General features: G+C 42.8%; 1 protein-coding gene across 11 annotated transcripts in view; it reads right to left on the minus strand.

Moving 5' to 3' along the window:
* Window positions 1–3,324: 3,324 nt before the first annotated feature.
* Window positions 3,325–19,345, minus strand: part of LOC130886608 (protocadherin alpha-C2) — a 208,282-nt gene continuing 192,261 nt past the window's right edge. For 10 of the 11 annotated variants that reach the window (XM_057788573.1, XM_057788575.1, XM_057788574.1 and 7 more), the window contains exon 4: window positions 3,325–6,026. In XM_057788573.1, coding sequence (XP_057644556.1) covers window positions 5,716–6,026 — 311 coding nt within the window. In that variant the 3' untranslated portion in view covers window positions 3,325–5,715. The remainder of the gene's footprint in view (window positions 6,027–19,345) is intronic. The other variant, XM_057788568.1, reaches the window with a different exon arrangement.

The following is a 19,345-nucleotide window of genomic DNA, read 5'->3' on the forward strand; positions in this document are numbered from 1 at the left end:
CTGCACATCACATGACAATGTTGTAACAATGAAATGCTGGACTCCATTTTTCACTATCTCACATCTTCATTTAGCTTTCTCCATTTTTATCTCCCCATTTCTTTATGCAGACTAGAGACGACGTGATGGAAGTAAATCTTCTAGTACCACTTAAAGGAGCTAGAGGAAAAAACACAAGCGTGGAAGTTGTCTTGGGAAAAAGATTTTCAGGGTTTCATATTTCAGCAGCTCCGAAGGGATCTCCATGGATCATCCTCAGGAGAAACTGGAAACCAACAAGAATTTTATCCAGCTAGTGTAGCAATAGAGTTGCCAAGTACCAAAGGCAGGCGAGCACCACACTCATTTACTACAGTGCATCCAATAACAAAAGGTGCGTGCATAGGTGTGTTCATGAGTGTGTGTACACACACTCGTGCCTCAGTAAAAGCTGCATTGTGTCATGCTTGTCAGCAGTCAAGCTAATCAGGAAAAATAATGTGATTATTTCTACCCAGGGAGGAAACACGTGAAAAGGAGACTAAATATGGCTAGGAGTGACCAACTGGCTGCTTCCTAAGGGAGCTTCCACTTTCCTGCTCTGATATCATCATAGATTTCTGTATGTATGTTTTGCTTTGTTTTGTTTACTTGTCTTAGTACAGGTCTTGGTGTTTAAATGGATTTAAAAATCTAAGTTTAAGACAAGAATTGAATTTATGTTTGGTCAGTTAATGTTTGTACTTTGGGGCTACTTTGACCTTAAAAAAAGTCATCATGAGATCCAGGACTCAGAATCTTACCTAGGAGCCTAAGAGCCAGCAGCCAAGCTCTAGATGGTCACAGGGGTATCTCATCTTTTAGAGTGAAATTCATTTTTATTTTCTTTCTTTCCCTTCCTTCCTTTCTTTCTTCCTTCCTTCCTTCCTTCCTTCCTTCCTTCCTTTTAAGACAGGGTCTAAGTATGTAGCTCTTTCTGTTCTGAAACTCACTATGTAGACCAGACTGGCCTCAAACTCACAGAGATCTCCCTGCCTCTGCTTCCAGAGTGCTGGGATTAAAGGCCACTGCGCCCAGCTAAATTTCCAGTATTACTGCAGGGGTTCTCAACCTTCCTAATGCTGCAACCCTTCAAGGCAGTTCCTCGCGTTATGATGACAACCATAAAATTATGCTACTTCATAACTGCAATTTTGCTACTGTTTTGAGTCATAATGGAAATATCTGATATACAAGATATCTTATTGGAGACCTCCAGAGTGGTCATGACCCACAGGTTGAGAACTGCTATCTTAATGGGTAAATCCTTCACTCTACACAGGAGACCCTAACAAAGCAGCCTTAAGGGACTCATCCTGACTTGTCCTTTATCACTTGTATGAGTCTAGGCGACTCTAAGATGTTCTGCTCTTAACCCAGCTGTAGAAAGACATCCCCATAAGCCTCGCCTCTCTTAGGCTGCTATACTCACAGAGTTCGAGCCATTTGAATGTGAAGGTGTCTTCAAGTCCAGGGTATCTCCAGATTACAGATCATTAAAGTGAAACAGCTGTAAACAGATTGGTCACTCAACTATTTACGTGGAGAACTGGCTTTTATCCCCGATAGAAATAAGGAAAGTGCTACGAGACTTCTTTTTCCTCCAAAGCTGAGCAGAGATGTGTCTGAGTAATTTTTTTTTTAAATTTGTGTTTATTATTGTATATGTGAGTGCACAGCTCATGGGTGGTCAGAAGATAATTCTGGAGAGTCGATTTTCTGTTTCCATGGTGGATTCCAGAGACTGAACTCAGATCACAAGTGGCTGATTGCACCTGCTGAGTCATCTCACACGTGTTAGGTTTTGTTTTTTAGATAGGGTTTGTCTGTGTAGCTCTGATTGTCCTGAAGCTCGCTCTGTAGACCAGGCTGGCCTCAAACCACCAGCCTCTGCCTCCCAGTGCTGGGATTAAAGGTGTTCACCACCACCTGGCTAGTGAGTATTTTTAATGCTAACTCCATGTTGATTTATTTTACTGTCTCTAATTTACATTTTGAGGAATAAGATAAGTCACAACCCTGCCTAACTGGTCTAAAAAAAAAGAGATAAGGAAAAGGATTGTTGATAATAGTGACTATTTTGTGAGCACACAATGTGCCAGAAATTGTGACTAAACCTTTTGAAGATGATCTTGATTTAAAAAAAAAAAAGTCTCCACAGATATAAGGCTTGTACTAAGAGCTCATGGCTTTGGAAGTGAGGGAACTGGGGCTGGAAAACTGAGAGCAGGGTCTTACCAACCCCAACCCCCACGCCCACCCCAGTCTAGTTACAGAGAAATCCTTTGTTACTAATAGGCATAGTCCCTACATACCCCAGTCAGCAACTGCAGTCCTTGGGGAAACCTTGGAGGGGGTATTAGCAGTATTTCCTTTCTGCTTTAAAAGTGAGCTAAGCAAGCTATGTGGTCACCCCCTCTCTCAAGGTTCCCCACTCTTGTTACTATTAACATTCTGGGCTAGAAATCTCGTTTCTTGAAGGGGCCTCTCCTGTGTATTGTAGGGTGTTGAGCAGTGTCCTTTGTCTTTGCCCACTAAAAGCTGCTGCAGCCTCACCTCCAAGTACCAAGGACAAAGATGACTCCTGACATAAACTGATATCCTCCAGAGGTAAAACTCCTCCATACTGAGAAATACCACCTCTAAAGCTTGTCAAAATTTAACTTCAAGCCGGGCGGTGGTGGCGCATGCCTTTAATCCCAGCATTCGGGAGGCAGAGGCAGGCGGATCTCTGTGAGTTCGAGACCAGCCTGGTCTACAGAGCTAGTTCCAGGACAGGCTCCAAAGCCACAGAGAAACCCTGTCTCGAAAAAACCAAAAAAAAAAAAATTTAACTTCAAAATTATAACATCATCTACCTATTATGGAACATACCTGCATGGGCAGAACCTGCCCAGGAGGATACCCTACAGTCAACAAAAGTTCATTTGTGGGGGCAGCGTGTGTGTGTGTGTGTGTGTGTGTGTGTGTGTGTGTGTAAGAGAGAGAGAGAGAGAGAGAGAGAGAGAGAGAGAGAGCCTGTGAGCCTCATTACTTGGCTTCCTAATCAGAGTGAGATATAAAGGCTAAACAAGGAAATGAGATGGCTGGGGGTAGGGCCTCTAGTGATAAAAACTGATTTGCTGCAGTTCTCATCAGATTAACATAGTAAAGTGGGCTGTGAATGATTTTCGATTCCATCCTTGTTTGCCCCAGTGATAAACATAAAAACCAGGGTGACAGCCAGATGCTCTTCCGCACTAACAGCTAAGGATCAGCGGTGTCCCACTTTCTCCTCCTCTTATACTTAGAAATGACCACCATTGCTCTCACACCACCATGTCCATTTATTAGCAATAACAGAAGAAATACCAATAGCACCAATTAAAAATGAATCCACATGACGTGTTTTATCCTTACAGCTGTAATAACTAGTAACTAACACGAATTGGAAAGCACTTCATAAATTTAAAAGTGCTGTACATATACATTATAGTTATCATCATTAATAAATTAGCCCGATTCTCCTAGTTCAAAAGGCACGTAAGGTCAGTTACATGGGCTTCAGTGGGGCAAAATGATCACAACCTACAATGTAGCAATGGTTCACACGTGTTGTCCACAAGTTTTACCCCATGCAATCCTGCAGAGCTGAAGTTACACACCCTTCAAAATATGGGAGAATGAAGCTAAAAGTAGACAAGACAGTTTTTTTTTGTTTTGTTTTTTTTTTAGATTTTATACCTATTAAAACAGACTCCTATCTCTTTTATAGTAACTTTAAATAGATAAATATAATTAAACTTCTAAGTTGTGCACAACAAACTTAAAAATGTCTTCTTTATGGTAACAGTAAATTTTATTACTTTCTATGAGCTGATATTCCGGATAGCATTTCAAAGCAATCTGCAAATTCAAAGAGGTCAGATTGGTACAGTTTTGTGCTTGCATACCCTTAGGGACTTTCTTCGGCATTTATTCCAGAATTGTTTCTAGAAAAAAACAGCTTTATCCATTCCCTTGCCAGCAGGAATCTTGGCAAGAGACAGCCCTTGGCTGACCATAAATAAAATTCCTTGAATCACCAGCATCTTGATTTAAGAAAGAAATTTTACTGTGTCTTTCATACAGAAAAAGCTGATTAACAATGGTTTAAAAAAAAAACACTATTTCACTGTTCCACAGGTGTACAAAAGGAAATATAATGGGCTTACATTCAACAATAAAGCTTAAAGTTCACTCTAGGTAATAGTTGCATTAACATTCACATACACAAGCACAGAGTAAGTATATCTCAGGAGTCTTATAATAGCATACAGCATACATATGGGAGATCGATTCAGGTAACATCATAGGTGTTAGTAAGATTAGCAATTCAGAGTGTTATAGAAAAGGAAAACTAAACAAGGCGAAGGTGTAGGCTAGCACACCGAGACAATCACAGGATCAGAGGAATGAAAAGTCTGCTCACTGTATGAGAAAAATGATATTTTTCTTCAGTTTCTGGGCCTTGAGATAGTGGGTTAGAGAAGGTTGTGTAATCAAAGTGCACATCATTTTTCTTAGAAAAGAGAGAGAGAGAAAGATCCTTTTATTTAGTAATTACTACATGCAAGAGGCAGCCCCAGAGTGACCTGAAAGAGTAAAGCTGTGATTGGCAGGTGGCCGGTATAATACAGATGTTCCAGGCAATTCTCTTAAAGCACTTCTGTAGCAGCAATGATCATTTTCAATGGCTGTAGACTGGATTCTCTTTTGAGGGGAGTTGGGGGAAATTGTATTCATCATATTTCTTTAAAGATTTATAGCTATAGACTTTCTCTTTTTTAAATAAATCTATGAAACAACAAACAGCATAAAGTGAGGTGTTGGGGTTCTTCTTTTGCTTTTGCATATGTGTTGTTGGAAAAGGATGTGTCCTTTTCATAAACATTGTGTGCAAAAGAATTGTTAATAGCGTGAGCACAAGGACGTGTACAGGAAACACATCAGATCTGCTTCTGTTGCCCTCGCTGGCCCTCCGTTCAACACTTGAGCTGCTGGCTTGTGTGCATAAGTAAAGCAGGTTTGGAGGACAATGATACTATAGCCAACAGACTTGAGGGGCTCCCAAAGCTTTGCCAGTGGGGGTGGTTTTGTCAGCTAGAAGATGCCCACCACACCTTGTGTTGAGAAATTGAGAAAGTCTGGTCCCTTTAACTTCACATTCCCCCTCCAGACTGAAGACTCCAGCTGCTTCTGTATCTTTGTTTCCCAGCCCTTCTTGTGTTAACCAGTCTAATCTGGACCACCCCAGCCACTCACGGTAGCTACACACACCCAGTGACCACAAACACCCAGGCTGCTCAACCTGAATACCTTTCAGCCTGCCCTGCAAATGTCATCAAGATGCCTGAAGCACAGGGCAGAGAGTCCAACTCTCACTGGCGGGGCTGGGAAGCCTCTCCTTTGCGGCGCAGGAGAAAGGAAACTTGGGTCTGCTTTTTAGGTTCTGAAAACAAGCCAGAGCGGAGAGAAAGAGTTAACGCCAGACTTAGGAAAGCTTTTTAAGACAAAACCTGTTCAATGCGATCAAGACAGACACAGGGAACTTTCTGCAGATTTCTGAGGTCTCTAAGAGGGCTCATGTCATAGGAGAAAGGAGCAGGGAGTTGCTACATGGGAGAGATTTGCCATTGTTACAAAACTGGCTAAGTGGCTTGTTTCCGTTTGGTGGCCTCACTGGTCACTGTTGTCGGTCGTGCTGTTCCCTTTCTCTTTTTTCTCCTGGGCCTTGTTACCCTTCTTCTTTTTCTTCTTTTTCTTGGTCTCCTCCTTTTTGCCGAAGGTTATAAAGTCGCTTTTGTCAATTTGGTTGTTAGCAGGCTCCTGCCGGATGGAGATGATTGCAGGAGATCCTGGGATAATGAATTTGTCTGGCAACTCACCGGGACCGGACTGTTTGGGGTTGCCTGGTCCGTATTTAAAGGTCCAGCTGTTGCTGTTGACACCAGCACCCACTGGAGGGGACACCTCTCCTGCCTCAGGTTCTGAAAGACAAAACATCACAAGTCAACAACAGCGAATGGACGCCTTCCCTTATGACACACAGTAAGACAAAACTGCCCTCAAGTCTGAGGGGGAAGCGGTGTCTGGAAACAATCAGCAGGGCAGATCTTCTTACCACAAAGCCCACACCTCTAGTTCTCTAATGGCATGGTTTTAACTCTTTCGGAAGAATCTCCTAAATAAGACAGCTGTGGTAGCTTTCCTGGGAACAAGGCAGGAACTATGCAGGCTTAGAGCAGACAAGCTACTTTCAGTGTATGGATTATCGTCATTCATTTTCACTCTTTTTTTGTTTGTTTTGTTTTTAAGACAGGGTTTCTCTGTGGAGCCCTGGCTGTCCTAGAACTATAGACCAGGCTGGCCTCGGACTCACGGAGAACCACCTGCCTCTGTCTCCTGAGTGCTGGGATCAAAGGCGTGCGCCACCACAGTCCAGCTTATTTTCACCCTTAATTCATGTCAAACTCCAGATGAATTCTTTGAACTAATTATCCATCTTAATTCTATGGATAGAAGAGAGATGAGATGGGAAGGAATGGGGTACAGAGACCGTCACTCCATAATAGAAGAGGATAGACTTCTTCTGCATGTTGAATGGATTTGTATGAATAAAGCATTCCAAGTCAATTTCATTTCCAAACTAAGCCTCCTTCTCCAGAGTGGTCACAGTCTGTTTATACAAAGGCATATGCAAAGTATTGTAGAGCTACAAAGAGAAAAGTATCCATTTTAGCGGAGGTTCTATGGGGTCCTAGAGGTGAGGTGACGTTTGCACTGAGCCCACAAAAGATGATTATGTATCCACAGGACTCCTCTGCAAAATTTCCCCAAGAGTCACTCAAGTTGGAAGATACTCCATAAGATGCCATAGCAACTTTAGAGGGGACGCCATAGCTGGAGAATGAGAGCGATGGTCTACCTGAAAAAGTGACCCCAGGAGCCATGACACTGGAACCTTTTGACAGCACAAGAGGGTTTATGCATCCAGCTGTGCTTTTTGATAGACTGGCAGAAAGTTCAGCCAAACAGCTTGCTTGTGTTCACTTGCACCCGAGGCTTTCTTTCCCACTCACATCTGGTATTTCCATGCCTTGCTTCCTACAGTTTCTTAGGTGACCCTGAGTACTGCCATTCTGAGCGATGCCTGCACCAAGTTCTCTATACGGGTTCCCAAACCAATGGTCATGTTTCAATTCCTATCCTACCCAAACCCTCAGAACTGTTGTAACTTCCTTCTTGAAGCAGTGACTCAGGAGTTCTTTGTCAAGCAGGAGAATAATAAACCCCTCCCCCCCACTCCACGTAGGACTAGGCTCCTGTAACATGACAGCTTAACCTGAAAGGAAGCAGCTTGACAGTGTAGGTATTTCATATACACATAGAAACACCACGGGAATGGACAGTTCCTAAAGAGGTGACTTTAAATGGGATTTCATAGGATTCCATGAAGAGCAGCAAATTTTCAGACAAGTGATAAGACAAAGGAATGAACTTTTTAGTTCCCGAGGACAGCACTTAAATGGCAGGTGGCAACCGGTTGGCACAGGTTTAGTTTGGCCTGGATTGTTGCCTCCGCAGACAGGCTTATGGGGTGCAGAGACTTTTCAGATATTGTAGACTCAAGTCCAGGCCTAGTGCAAAGTTAGCTGTCTTCTATAATTTGTTGTCCCTAGTGTGTGTGTGAGCATTTTTTGTTGGCTTTTGCAAATCTATGTTTCACTTTTAGAAAAGCAAAAGAGGAGTCAGAGATTTTTTTTCCTCTTGCCTTCTGTATTTTGCAGAGGTGTCACCAGGCCAAGGCAGTCGGTGTTCTCCTGCCCTTTCTTTTTGCCTTTGCCCAGCTTCCTTTATGCCATCCTCCTCACCCAAGTGTGTGAAGGATTTGACCTGTGACTCTCTTTATTATCTCCACATACGCCTTTAAGAGCCTCAGCCCTGTTTGAGGGCATAAATGACCATCTAAATGTGATAATAAAGTTGAGCATGGTGGCACATGCTTATAATCCCAGCATTCGGGAGGCTGTAGCAGAAGGCTGGAGAAGTTCAAAGACAGCCTGGACTATATGACAAGTTCAAGGACAGCCTTGAACCATCTCAAAAATAAAATATAAACATATAAATAAATACACCAATGAGATACAGATTTGTATTTAAGGTTCCTATCCTTCTGTGCTATAATCTCCTATATCCAATGCCTCTCTGATGCCCCTAATAGCAAATTTCACAGAAATGACAAACTGAGGAAGTCTAAAATCAAACTTTGGATTCCTTCCTTCCAGTTCTGTCTAAATCTTTCCAGTCCCGGCCCATGAGAGCTCTCATTGACCATGTAGTTCAAGTCAGGAAGTACAGCACTATCCTTTGTTTTCCTTTATTGTCTACTCTCTGTTTACAACACTGCCAAGACTTACTATTTCTGCCTCTTACGTGTATCTGACTCTGTGTTCTCCCTATGTTCATTCTTTTGAGAACATCAGAATCTCTCACACAAACCAGAGTGATCACTTCTCCCATTGCTTCACTGCTTCCTCTTGGCCTCTCTCTAGTTGCCCACACAGTAGCTGAATTATCCTTATTCTTTAAAGTCCTCCAGTTTTAAAAATGGAAGTAAAATTCTTTAAAATAGAAATCAGATGAGATCATTCTCCCACTTAAAATTATCCAAAATCTTTCTATCATCTTGAGAGGAAAAAGAGAAATTCTTTTACTATTGTATATAAGAACCATGAATAGCCTGTAATGTGATGTCCTTATTCTCCATCCTCTATAAATCTTCCCCACACCACTCTATTCCAGACTCACAGATGTACTTTCAGTTCTTCAAAAAATCCTTGGGGTTGTTTTGCCTCAAGCTCTTGAAAACTTTAGGTAGATTCTAAAGGTGTAAGATTTGCAGTAAGCCTTGAGAAAATAAGGGCTTTTCAGTACAAAATTTCTCCAAGATTCTAGCTGGAAGACACATCATAACATGTAATGGTTACTTTAGAAATGAAGCCAGAGCATCTCTAATGATCTCCCTCCTATTCTTTTCTTATAAATTATATTTTGTATATGGGTATTTTTACCTCCATGGATGTCTGTATATCATGTGTGTGCATGGTGCCTGAGGAGGCCAAAAGAGGTTGTTGGATCCCTTGGAACTAGAATTACAGATGACTATGAATGAGCTGCCATATGGATGCTGGGAATCTGGTCTACTAGAACACTGGTCCTCAGGAAGGGCAGTTGCTCCTCTTAACTATTGATCCATCTCTCTAGCCCCTCCCTCCATTCTTATCATGTCCCCATTCTTCTAGTCTGTATTTAAATGTTATCTCTTCAGAGAAGTGGCACCCAACATGGGGCCTGAATTTCCACACAGGGCCTAAGAAAGCTGAAAACAAAACAAAAGCAAATATGGCTCCTAAAGAGGCACTGCTGTGCAGCCAAGCACTTGAGCAGCTGGCAAGCTAAGCTGAAACAGCAAGCTAAGTAAAAACACCTGCCATAGTACAGGCCCCAACTTCCTAGAGCTGGGGAGATCAAATGCAACTCTCAGTTAAACACAGCTCTCAGTCAGTCAGTGCTGTGTGCTTAAGGCTTGGCTCTCAAGGACTTATAGTCATATCTGGTATGTTTTGAAGGCTAAACAGACATATTTTAGATAGATAGGTGATTTTCAAATGCATCAGAGACCTATATAATATGGCATTTAAGATGTTTAATAACCTAAGACTTTTCATGATGGTGAGACACATCTGCTCCTGGAAGCACCAATCTGCTTCATAAAAGGATGATGGGCACCAAAGAAACTCCATATGGAGATCACTTTCAATGTTCAAAGCTAGTCATTTGGACAGGAAAACACTCCTTGCCTCGACTGCTGACAGTATACTGTACAAACTGGACAAGCAGGACACAAAAGAAATAGACTGCTGAACTTTGCCAGGTAAAGTGGGACAGTCCTTCAAAATGCCTGCTTCACAGAAAATTCTGAAAGTATAGTTATATAGCCTGAAGATGGATGCTCCAATGTTGCAGAGGAAACTTGGGTGGCTGTTCAGGCAGTCAGCTGCTTCTGTCATTTCTATAGTTTTGGAAGTTGTTTGCTCTGCACTTCCTGTTTACTCAGGTAATAGTATATCCTTCTTGGGTCTCTGATGGAGTTGAAGATGAGATAGTTACAGTTTTCCTTTTTACCAAATTCAGAAAAGAAACTTATATAAGAGATGTAAAGTTTATAAGGTTGGAAAACATGAAAGCTTAAATTGTTTAATCTAAGAAAATGTTTTGAGGTCTAAAAAGATATATTTGGGTTGGTAATACAAGTTAGGATAGAAAGCAAATTAGGTGCACAACTTTGGACTCACCAAAATAGGATAGATAATGGAGTATTTTCTCTGAATTTGCCAAATGCAAATGGACTGGATATTGTAAAAGCAATTCTTACTTGATAATTCTTCTTACTGTATATATGTTAAAGCTAAAGCCTTTCTTTTTATTTTGACAAAAAGGGAGTAATGTGGAATATCTGTTAAACTGTGCAAAGATGTAAACTGTGCATTTAACAATGTAAATATGTTGCATTTATTTATGTTGTGGAATATTTGTTTATGTAAAGATGTGTTGCATTTATTTAACTATATAAAGATATATTGCTGTTTTACCTTGCCTGCCTAAGGCACCTAGATTGATAAAAATAAAAAGCTGAACGGTCGATAGCAAGGGAGGACAGATATGTAAGACTTCTTGTCAGGAACAGTAAGTAGAAGAAGGAATTTAGTCTCAGAAAGAAAGAAAAAGTAATGGCAGGGAGATACCAGGGGTCAGTCAGCCAGACAGGGAAAAAGCAGGAAAGAAGGACATACAGAATAAAACAAAGGTAAACAGGCCTAAGGCAAAACATAGATGAATAGAAACATGTTAAATTAAGTTAAAAGAGCTAATGGGACAAGCCTAAGCTAAGGCCAAGCATTCATAATTAATAATAAGTCTCCATATCTTTATTTGGGAGCTCATTGACGATCCAAGAAAATTCCAACTATAAAGAAGTATTCTATAATCATTCTGGCCAAGCACCTAGTAGTTAGTATCTTCTTCACCTAGTTGAATCTAATTCTGCAAGATTTTCAAAGGCAAAGTACATAGGCAAAGATACAATCACCAGTATAACCAATGCCTAGTATAATTCCCAGCCCACTCATGTATATAAATATTTGTTAAGTTAATGATGAAAGGGTTGTTGTGAAAAGTAGAAGTGGTACCCATTCTGGTATACCAAACAACTCTATACTGATGATGCTTTTGAAGTACAAAAAGGAAGTGAGGTAATGCATACAAAGTGGCAATCCTGATGCTCAGCACAATGGAAGCTCCATAAATGGTACCACATATGCATGTGTGTGTGTGTGTGTGTGTGTGTGTGTGTGTGTGTGTGTTTGGGGCGGGGGGAGCAGATAAGGAGTGAGATTACAGCAAGCAGGAAAGAGAAGGATAGGAAATTTCCTTCTCTCCTAAGCCCCTTTTCCCATAGCTCAACTCCCTTGGCAGAGTTAATGCTACAGTACTCCAGAGGCAGGGCAAGAGACATTGTTCCCCCTCTGAGGCTAAAACTAATTCCTTTCCTATAAAACAATCCAATCCTCAGTTTAGTTCAGTCAGAATCCAGCTGTTAAGCTTTCAGAAACAGGCTCCAACTCTGAAAGACTTAGAATAAAGAAAGGGGGAGCAGGGAAGGTGTCCATATTTGTTTAGAATCCAAGGCCCTTCATATGTTTACCAAGTGCTCTACAAATGGGTCACATGATTTGCTTTATTAATTTGATAATCATTTTTTCATTTATTTTAGTTGGACAATTGTATTACTTTTAAACAACAAGAACAACAACAACAAAACCAGGGCTTAGGAGAGCTGGCCCTGATGGCATGGGCCAGTAGAAGAGCTGGCTCTGCCCCTCAGCTGGTGGGCAGGGAGGGGTTGGTCCCAGCAGCCCGGACTGACCAAATCAGCTACCACCCAGACCCATATCCAGAGCTTTGAGTTGGCCCACCCCGACATCTACCCTACCTATGACCTGCGGAAGTGTGTGAAGGGGCTGGTCCTGCCGTACCATAGCCACAGCATCTCCATGACTGGAGCAACAGCAGGATATCCCAGAGGAGTTTCAGTGAGGGCCCAGTACTGATGATATTCTAGAAGCCAGAGGCCTTGAACCTGACCAACAAATTTATTTCAGTGAACATTTGCAAGTAAAGCTGAACGGACAAAGGGTGTTCTGTGTGACACACTGCAGCTCCCAATGCCAATAACTCAAGAACAATGGCAATGGGTTTTTGATCCTACTGCACGTACTGGCTTTGTGGGAGCCTAGGCAGTTTGGATGCTCACCTTACTAGACCTGGATGGAGGTGGGTGGTCCTTGGACTTCCCACAGGGCAGGGAACCCAGATTACTCTTAGGGATGATGAGGGAGGGGGACTTGATGGGGGAGGGGGAGGGAACTGGGAGGTGGTGGCGGGGAGAAGGCAGAAATCTTTAATAAAAAAAAGAAAAGACAGCTGGGCGTTGGTGGCGCACGCCTTTAATCCCAGCACTCGGGAGGCAGAGGCAGGCGGATCTCTGTGAGTTTGAGACCAGCCTGGTCTACAGAGCTAGTTCCAGGACAGGCTCCAAAACCACAGAGAAACCCTGTCTCGAAAAATCAAAAAAAAAAAAAAAAGAAAAGAAAAGAAAAGAAAAGACGAATGAAGAGCTGTTGGAGAGATAGGAAAGACAGAGGAGCAAGGTGGACTTGATTTTGTTTTATTTTTTTTATTTTATTTTATTTATTTATTTATTTTTATTTTTTATTTATTTATTTTTTTTTTTTTTGGTTTTTCGAGACAGGGTTTCTCTGTGGTTTTGGAGCCTGTCCTGGAGCTAGCTCTTGTAGACCAGGCTGGTCTCGAACTCACAGAGATCCACCTGCCTCTGCCTCCCGAGTGCTGGGATTAAAGGTGTGCGCCACCACCGCCCGGCTGATTTTGTTTTATTTTTAATTAATATATTTTTAAATTTTCTTTTAGGGGGGACTCTATGAAGATGAGGGCAGATATGGAAGGACTGGGAAAGGAGCAGGCTATGGGGCACATGACAGGAATTTCTCGAGGAATCAATAAAAAATTATGTTAATTAAATAAAACAAAACAAAAGAACAGAACAACTGGGGATTGAACCTAGGACCTTGTACATGCTAAGCAAACATTCTGCCACTGGTCTATAGCCTAAGCCCTAAGGAATGTTTTTAAAACTGTTTAAAAACTTAGGATTTGGGACTGGAGAAATGACTCAGCAGTTAAGAGCACTGACTGCTCTTCCAGAGGACATGGGGTTCGATTCCCAGCACCCACATGGCAGCTCACAATTGTCTGAAAAATCCAGTTCCAGAGGATCTGACACCTTCACACCAATGCACTATAAAATAAAGATAAATAAATCATAAAAAAACCTTAGGATTTGGTGTCCAGAATTGGTGAAATTAGGTTTCAGCACCACCTGAGCGCATTAGTCACCCTTACTAAAGCTCAGAACAGAAAAATTTCTGATCATAGTCTGGACTCTACATGAGGGTCCTCTTGCAGTCACCCAGAGATGCAGAGCTCAGAGGGCCTTCGTTCTGTGGAGTAAAAGAACACAAGGAGCCTCCCGCACTGGCCTAGGGAAGCCTTGCAGCAGGCCCATCTGCCAGCAGCTAACTGACCTTTTAAAGGTCAGGGAGCTTCCTTGGCTTTCGCTTGCAGCCTTGGTTTTACCTGACTCAGGCTAAACTCTAAAGAGGCAGTGAGAGAGCCATCCAGGTACATCCCCCATATGTTCAGCTTCTGTGGAGCAGGAGGAGCTGTGCTTTCTCCAGGACTCCCTAGACACTGCTGCTTAACCTATTCTGGTCTCTGCAAAACACCTCTGAGGGCTTCAGCTGCATCTGCCTTGTGACTCACTGAAGTGAAAGCACAGTTTAGGGATCGGAGGAGACAGCATTTCCTGACCTCCTACTCAGAATTGTTCTTTGACTAAGAGACCTGAAGATGGCTAGTTTTGCCTGTTAAATGCTCTGTCTTTTGAGCAGATCCACAGATCCAGTTCCGTTTGAAGAAGATGGTAAGGGGAGATGCGACAAGCTCCAGCAGCAAGCCATTCCTAGCGAATGGTCCACAGAGGAAATCTCTCTTCTTCAAAAGATGCCTCCTCTCCTCCCTAGAACTCCCACAGCCCCCTCCCATTACTCCCAGGGACTGAGACACAATCAAGATTGAAGAGCTGGTCCTGGAGGCTGAAGCCGAAGTATTACAAGTTCAAAGTCAGCCTGGGCCATGTAGTGAAACCCTGTCCACAGTTTTTAAGAAGTGAAAAGTCTGGGAATATAGATGAGTGATAGATTTCTTGCCTAAAATGCAGAGGGCCCTGAGTTCAATCCCCAGGATCAGGTGCACCCCACAAATGCAAATAAGTGGGCTTCTTAGATCCTAGGAAGAGGATATAGGAAATACCAAGCCCACAAGAGTTTTGGGTCCTTAGGAAGAGCCCTTCCAGATATTCAGATGACAACTCAAAATTTAGAAGTTTTAATAAAGTTGGATCACAATTATGAAAAAAATGCTTTTGTTTTTCTTTCTTTTTGTATTGGCCAGTTTCTTCTATACATAAAAATTAGAATAGCGTGCATTTTCCGAAAGTATAAACCTTCACTTTTCACTTCCAATACTGCTTTCTGGAAGTAGATAGCTGGCAACTTCATGTAATACCTATAAGCCACTTGGGCACTACCCAGGGGTCTTTGAGCAAAATTCCTATTTTTCCTCTTTCTGGCTAAACTATGCCTGGCTGCATGGGTTCGGGATGTGCCTCAGGGACTAGGAATGCCTGCGGAATCAAACGCCAGGGGAGGTTCTGAAGATGGTTCAGTAAATGCTAGGCCTGTAAACGGTTCCCTAATGCCCCATTCCGAGCCGCAAGAAGTAAAAGGCAAAGAGAACTCTAAGAAACAGAAACTGCTAGCATGTGCGTCTGTTTTGTAGATGAGGGGCCTAAGGACCAATTTTCTACTAACCGGTGCCGCCTGGAACTAGGATCCATGCAGACTGCTGGAGCACATCTTGAACTGTGTATCAAGGTCCTTTGGAAACCTAAAATATGATACTAGTACAGGAGTTGTTTCGGCTATCTGTTTTGTAGCCATCTGGGAGAGGAAGAGAGGCAGGATGCAGCCTGCGAGCTAGAATCTGCAGAAAGGAACGGATGTGGGGGAGGGGCGCGAATGTGAGAGCGAGGAGTCAGGAAAATCACAGCTCAGCCTCCAGGTTTCAGGCCCGCCCCCCTTCCCTCCCCATTCATCCCTTTGTTACCATCTCTGGGATTCAGTGCCGAGGTTAATAAAGAGCTTCCAGAAAACCCATCATTGTGATTAAAGCCGAGGACTATCTTGCCAGACAGCACTTTGGAGCCTGTCTACCGCCCACTCTGATCCGTCAGTGCACCCAGCAAAGGCTATTAAATGATTACAGGCGCTTCCGGCTCAGCCAGCCAGCTAGCTAGCTTACCCCGGACTGTTGCTGCTCGGGGGTGGGCTGCTGCTGCTGCTGCTGCTGCTACTGCTGATCTTGCTGAGGGAAGAGTCTGGTCACCAAAGGCTCTGGGTTTGCATCTGCACATCCAGAGGTTTGCTGCATGCTCACCGCCTCTCGGCCTCTCCTTTGCTGCTTCTGCCACCCGTGCCACTGTATTCTCTCTAGGGGCTCCGATTTCCTTGTGTTTTAGTTTTGAGCAACGGCCCCTTGCCCCTGTCTTTTTTTTTAAATCGGAATTTAGCAAGAGTTTAGAATTATATACATGTTTGTTCTGGCTAAAGGGAAAAACAAAACAGAAAATCCACAACCAAACTGCTAAAAAAACAAAACAAAACAGGCTACAGAAGTAAATCATCCCCCTTGTCCCGCCCACCTTGCTTCTTCCCACCTTTCCTTGTAGTCTGAATGGAGAAGCACCGCCCCTCAGCCGCTGATCAAACCTAAACTGCTGTTCACAAAACAATAAACCGGGTCTGAAATCCGAATCCTGCCTCGGATTAGAAAGTTAACAGAAAAGGCTACAACTTCTTGGGGCCCAACCAACCACACTCTGCATTTCCTTGCTGCTTCTTCATTCTACACCTGGCACAGAAAAAATTCCCATAAAATCGAACAAAAGCCAGCATATATTCGCTCAGCTCTACAAGGCTTGAAACTTTGTTACCAGGATACCAAGGCTTAAGCCTAGCTACACCGTGTAAATCACAATGTTCCACATATCATTTAATATCTTTAGGCCCCTGCTTTCGTGTATAAAACAGGTAATAGCAGTTGTTATGAGAGTAAATGTAATTCTTCTTAAAGAGCACCTGACTGGCACAAAGTAACCTCTTTAGCTTAGTTCCTAGTAACGGAAGATTTACTCATTTATTAAATGGCTGTTGAATGCTTATCTTGAGCCAGGCAGTTTATTTGCATGTTTTGCATATGTATATTTATTTGACTAATTTAAAGTTATTATAATTAATTAACTTTATTTGAATTTGAATTTAAATAATTCTTATTTTTCAGAGAAAAATCTGAAGGCTTAAATTACAGCAAGTTGATTTGCTCGGAATCACACAGGGATTTGATAATGAAGCTGAAGAATTATTCTCTCATAGGCTCTTGGCTCAGTCAGTAAGACAAGGGTTACTCCTCTCCCAACACAGGTACCTTGGAAAGCCTGAGGGGGATGGTGTGTGGTAGACTCGCTCTAGATTCGCTGGCCTAGCTTTTGCTCTGGAGGGTAGATGGGGGGTGGAGGGGTTCACCTCTGACTGGAAATCAAACTGGACAAGTGGAAGGATGATCCCCGGGGGTCACTAGAACCGCCACTCCTGGTGTCTCACCCTCTTTGGGTGGGTGGGGGGGGGAATGAGCCGATCTGGGAGAAGATTCTATGACTGTCTGGTGCCTCGGGCCACAGCTGGGCTAATTTTCAGTAATCTTGGAGCGGAAGAGAGAAATACAGTTGGCATATTTTTAAAGCCACAGCTCTCGCTTTGTGCCCAAAATAGCTCTGCCATTTCTAGGTTAAGAGTATAAAGGCACCATGTGCTGCAAGCCCAGATTCGAACATTGGAATGACTGGTCTCATTCCTACCTTGTAGCTTGAAAACACGAAGCAAACTTCTTTCAGTGCCCCTCACAACCCAGCCAGGGCTCAAGCTGCCTGTTTTCTGGTTTGTTTCTTGGTTGCTTAGGTCCTCTAGATAAAGGAATTTCCCTTTACAGTCTTTCTTCTCAAAAATCCCACTCCCCATTCCTCTGTGGCAGCGATGACACCCGAATTAAACAGGAGGCTTAGAATTCAGGTTCTGCGGGAGTCACAGATTTGAACAGCCACCTCCACTCCACTGCTTACCCGCTGTGAAACCCTGCACTTTCCCTCGGCCTCTCGGCACCTATCTTTTCATATGCAAAACATAGTCACCTAACAATGCTGTTCCCTAACAGTATCCACCTAATGGGGTTAGAGGCACTAAAAAGAGTCAAGGCTCATAAATTACAGAGAATAATGCCCGGCATGAGGAGACTCTGAAATAAAGAATAGTTATCTTTGTACATACAATTCCTTTAGCACCACAGAACCGCTATTAACTTATTTCTGTGGGCAGTACTTCCAGGAAATCCAGGGACTTCTCAGCGGGTCCACCCTTCCCAGGTGTCCTCAGTGACACCCACAGTGAAGCTACGGCACAGAAGTGGTTGAGAGGGAGAGAGGGAAGGATTCTTGGTGCCTCTGGAAGAGGCAACCTGGTTAGACATGGTAGAAAGCTAACTCTATATTACGTATCAAAAGCCCTGGATTCAAACATCTCCAGTGTCTGCTTTCTTCTCTTTTCTTGTATACTATTTTGCTAACATTGGTTTCTATCTGTGAAATGCATAAAATACCTTCTCCTCAGGAGCTGTGTTACTCAACGTCACTAAATTTATTTATTTACAACAAAATAGTCATTATACGGCAGGCATTAAGAATATGGATAGGAGAGCCGGGCGGTGGTGGCGCACGCCTTTAATCCCAGCACTTGGGAGGCAGAGGCAGGCGGATCTCTGTGAGTTCGAGACCAGCCTGGTCTACAAGAGCTAGTGCCAGGACAGGCTCCAAAACCACAGAGAAACCCTGTCTCGAAAAACAAAAAAAAAAAACAAAAAAAAAAAAAACAAGAATATGGATAGGAGGCCGGGCAGTGGTGGCACACCATGAATTTAATCCCAGCACCTGGAAGCAGAGACAGGTGGATCTCAGTGAGTTCAGGCTAGTCTAGTTTACAAAGGGAGTTTCAGGACAGCCCGTACTGTTACACAGAGAAAAGAGAAACCCTGTCTCAAAAAGCCAATGTGTGTGTGTGTGTGTGTGTGTGTGTGTGTGTGTGTGTGTGAATATATATATATATATGGATATGAATCAGGAAAGTGAATATGGGCAGGGGCAGGTGTCCTACTCTTGAAGAGTTACAATAGAGTAGATAGCTAAGTCAATGAATTTTTTGTTTGTTTTTCAAGACAGGGTTTCTCTGTGTAGCCCTGACCATCCTGGAACTTGCTTTGTAGACCAGGCTGGCCTCAAACTCACAGAGATCAGCCCAGGGGCTGAGGACAGAATCCAGGACCTTGCACTTGCTAGGCAAGAGCTCTCTACCACTGAGCCAAATCCCCAACCCTCAAGTAAACGAATTATGAGTAACTGGCATAATGCTAGCGCTGACCTTCCTAGAGACAGTAGATACAATACATTCAAACCCCACTCAGAACATGAAACAGCCATGCTTCAGTTCCTATACTCCTCTCTTTAGATGTGTGGCCTTACAAATTCTAATTATTTCAAGTTCCTAAGCAGAAAAACAGTCATAATAATGGGCTTAATGAGCTAAATGCTTAGGTCATTCCCTACGGCTTCACAATCCTACTTCTAGAAGTACAACTTACACAAATATGAGTGAAAATGTATAAGACATAATATGTATAAGGATACATATATTACATTGTTTACAAATGAAGATACTAAAAGGAAAACTGGATACAAATAAATTGAATTATAGGCCTACAGCTTAGTGCTATCTGCCTTATTAAAGAATGACATGGGTCAATTTATACTGCCTTAGTGTTTGTTAAACACAAACATGTCTTAAAAAGTATTAAAAAAGCAGCCAGGTGGTAGTGGCACACACCTTTAATGCCAGTACTCAGGAGGCAGAGACATACAAATCTTGGTGAGTTCGAAAGCCAGCCT

The sequence above is a fragment of the Chionomys nivalis genome, chromosome 14, assembly GCF_950005125.1.
Source record: "Chionomys nivalis chromosome 14, mChiNiv1.1, whole genome shotgun sequence".
Classification (NCBI taxonomy): domain Eukaryota; kingdom Metazoa; phylum Chordata; class Mammalia; order Rodentia; family Cricetidae; genus Chionomys; species Chionomys nivalis.